Source organism: Capsicum annuum, chromosome 3 (assembly GCF_002878395.1).
Source record: "Capsicum annuum cultivar UCD-10X-F1 chromosome 3, UCD10Xv1.1, whole genome shotgun sequence".
Taxonomy (NCBI): domain Eukaryota; kingdom Viridiplantae; phylum Streptophyta; class Magnoliopsida; order Solanales; family Solanaceae; genus Capsicum; species Capsicum annuum.
In genome coordinates, this window is record NC_061113.1 from 233,140,189 (window position 1) to 233,141,036 (window position 848).

The following is an 848-nucleotide window of genomic DNA, read 5'->3' on the forward strand; positions in this document are numbered from 1 at the left end:
TTTGTCTAGCCGAGAAATTTGATTAGATGGTTTTGAATGTTACCTACTTTCAATACTTCATTGATGCAGAGAGATAATAGAAACAAACCCAAAGGAACTCCATTGATGCTGAGAACCCGTATAAAAAACAATCCATGTCTGTATATATAGATATCAAGTTGTGCAACAGTAAAAATGACCATATGGAGGAAATGGAGGGATCAACTACTGGAGGGTAGCCGGATCTTGATTTAAAAATCAATAGAGATTATGGTTTTCTCAATAAATACAAGGACATCTTATAGACATAATTAGCAATTCACTTGTTGAATTCCATGACCCAAGTGTGGTAAGCACAGCACAGCTTACGGAATCTGCTAAAACCAACCCAGTTAGCTAAAGCTTCAAATTATTTCTCAGTTCTTTCTTTGCCTCCTGGGTTATGTGCTAACATAATAATATCACCATGTACTTTACTCTTTGTGGCAGCTGATGTGTCTGGGGCTTCTGGAAGTATGCACTCAACAATTATGACTTTTCCATTCGCAGGAAGCGCTTCATAGCAGTTCTTCAACAATTTTATGCAATGATCATCGCTCCAATCATGACAAATCCACTGCACCAACTTATTAAGTATTATAGCACGGAAAGGAAAGCATTTAACTTCTATGCGTCTTATAGTCCGTGCTATCAGTCTATATCAAAAAGAGTTACAAAATTCATAATAGGCGAAATTAGTAATTTGTAAAACAAAGTAGACTACATGCATATATTAGGTTGAAATATAGTGATATTATAAAACATTTTTAGACTGTCAATGTATATAAGTTAAATCTAATTCGAATAGCCTTAGGACACCTCTACTTGTT

The 848-nt window shown here is 35.0% G+C and overlaps 1 protein-coding gene across 1 annotated transcript in view; it reads right to left on the minus strand.

Moving 5' to 3' along the window:
* Nucleotides 1-388: 388 nt before the first annotated feature.
* Nucleotides 389-848, minus strand: part of LOC124896836 (nicotinate N-methyltransferase 1-like) — a 947-nt gene continuing 487 nt past the window's right edge. Inside the window, exon 2 of the mRNA XM_047408678.1 lies at nucleotides 389-595. Within this exon, the coding sequence (XP_047264634.1) occupies nucleotides 389-595 (207 nt within the window). The remainder of the gene's footprint in view (nucleotides 596-848) is intronic.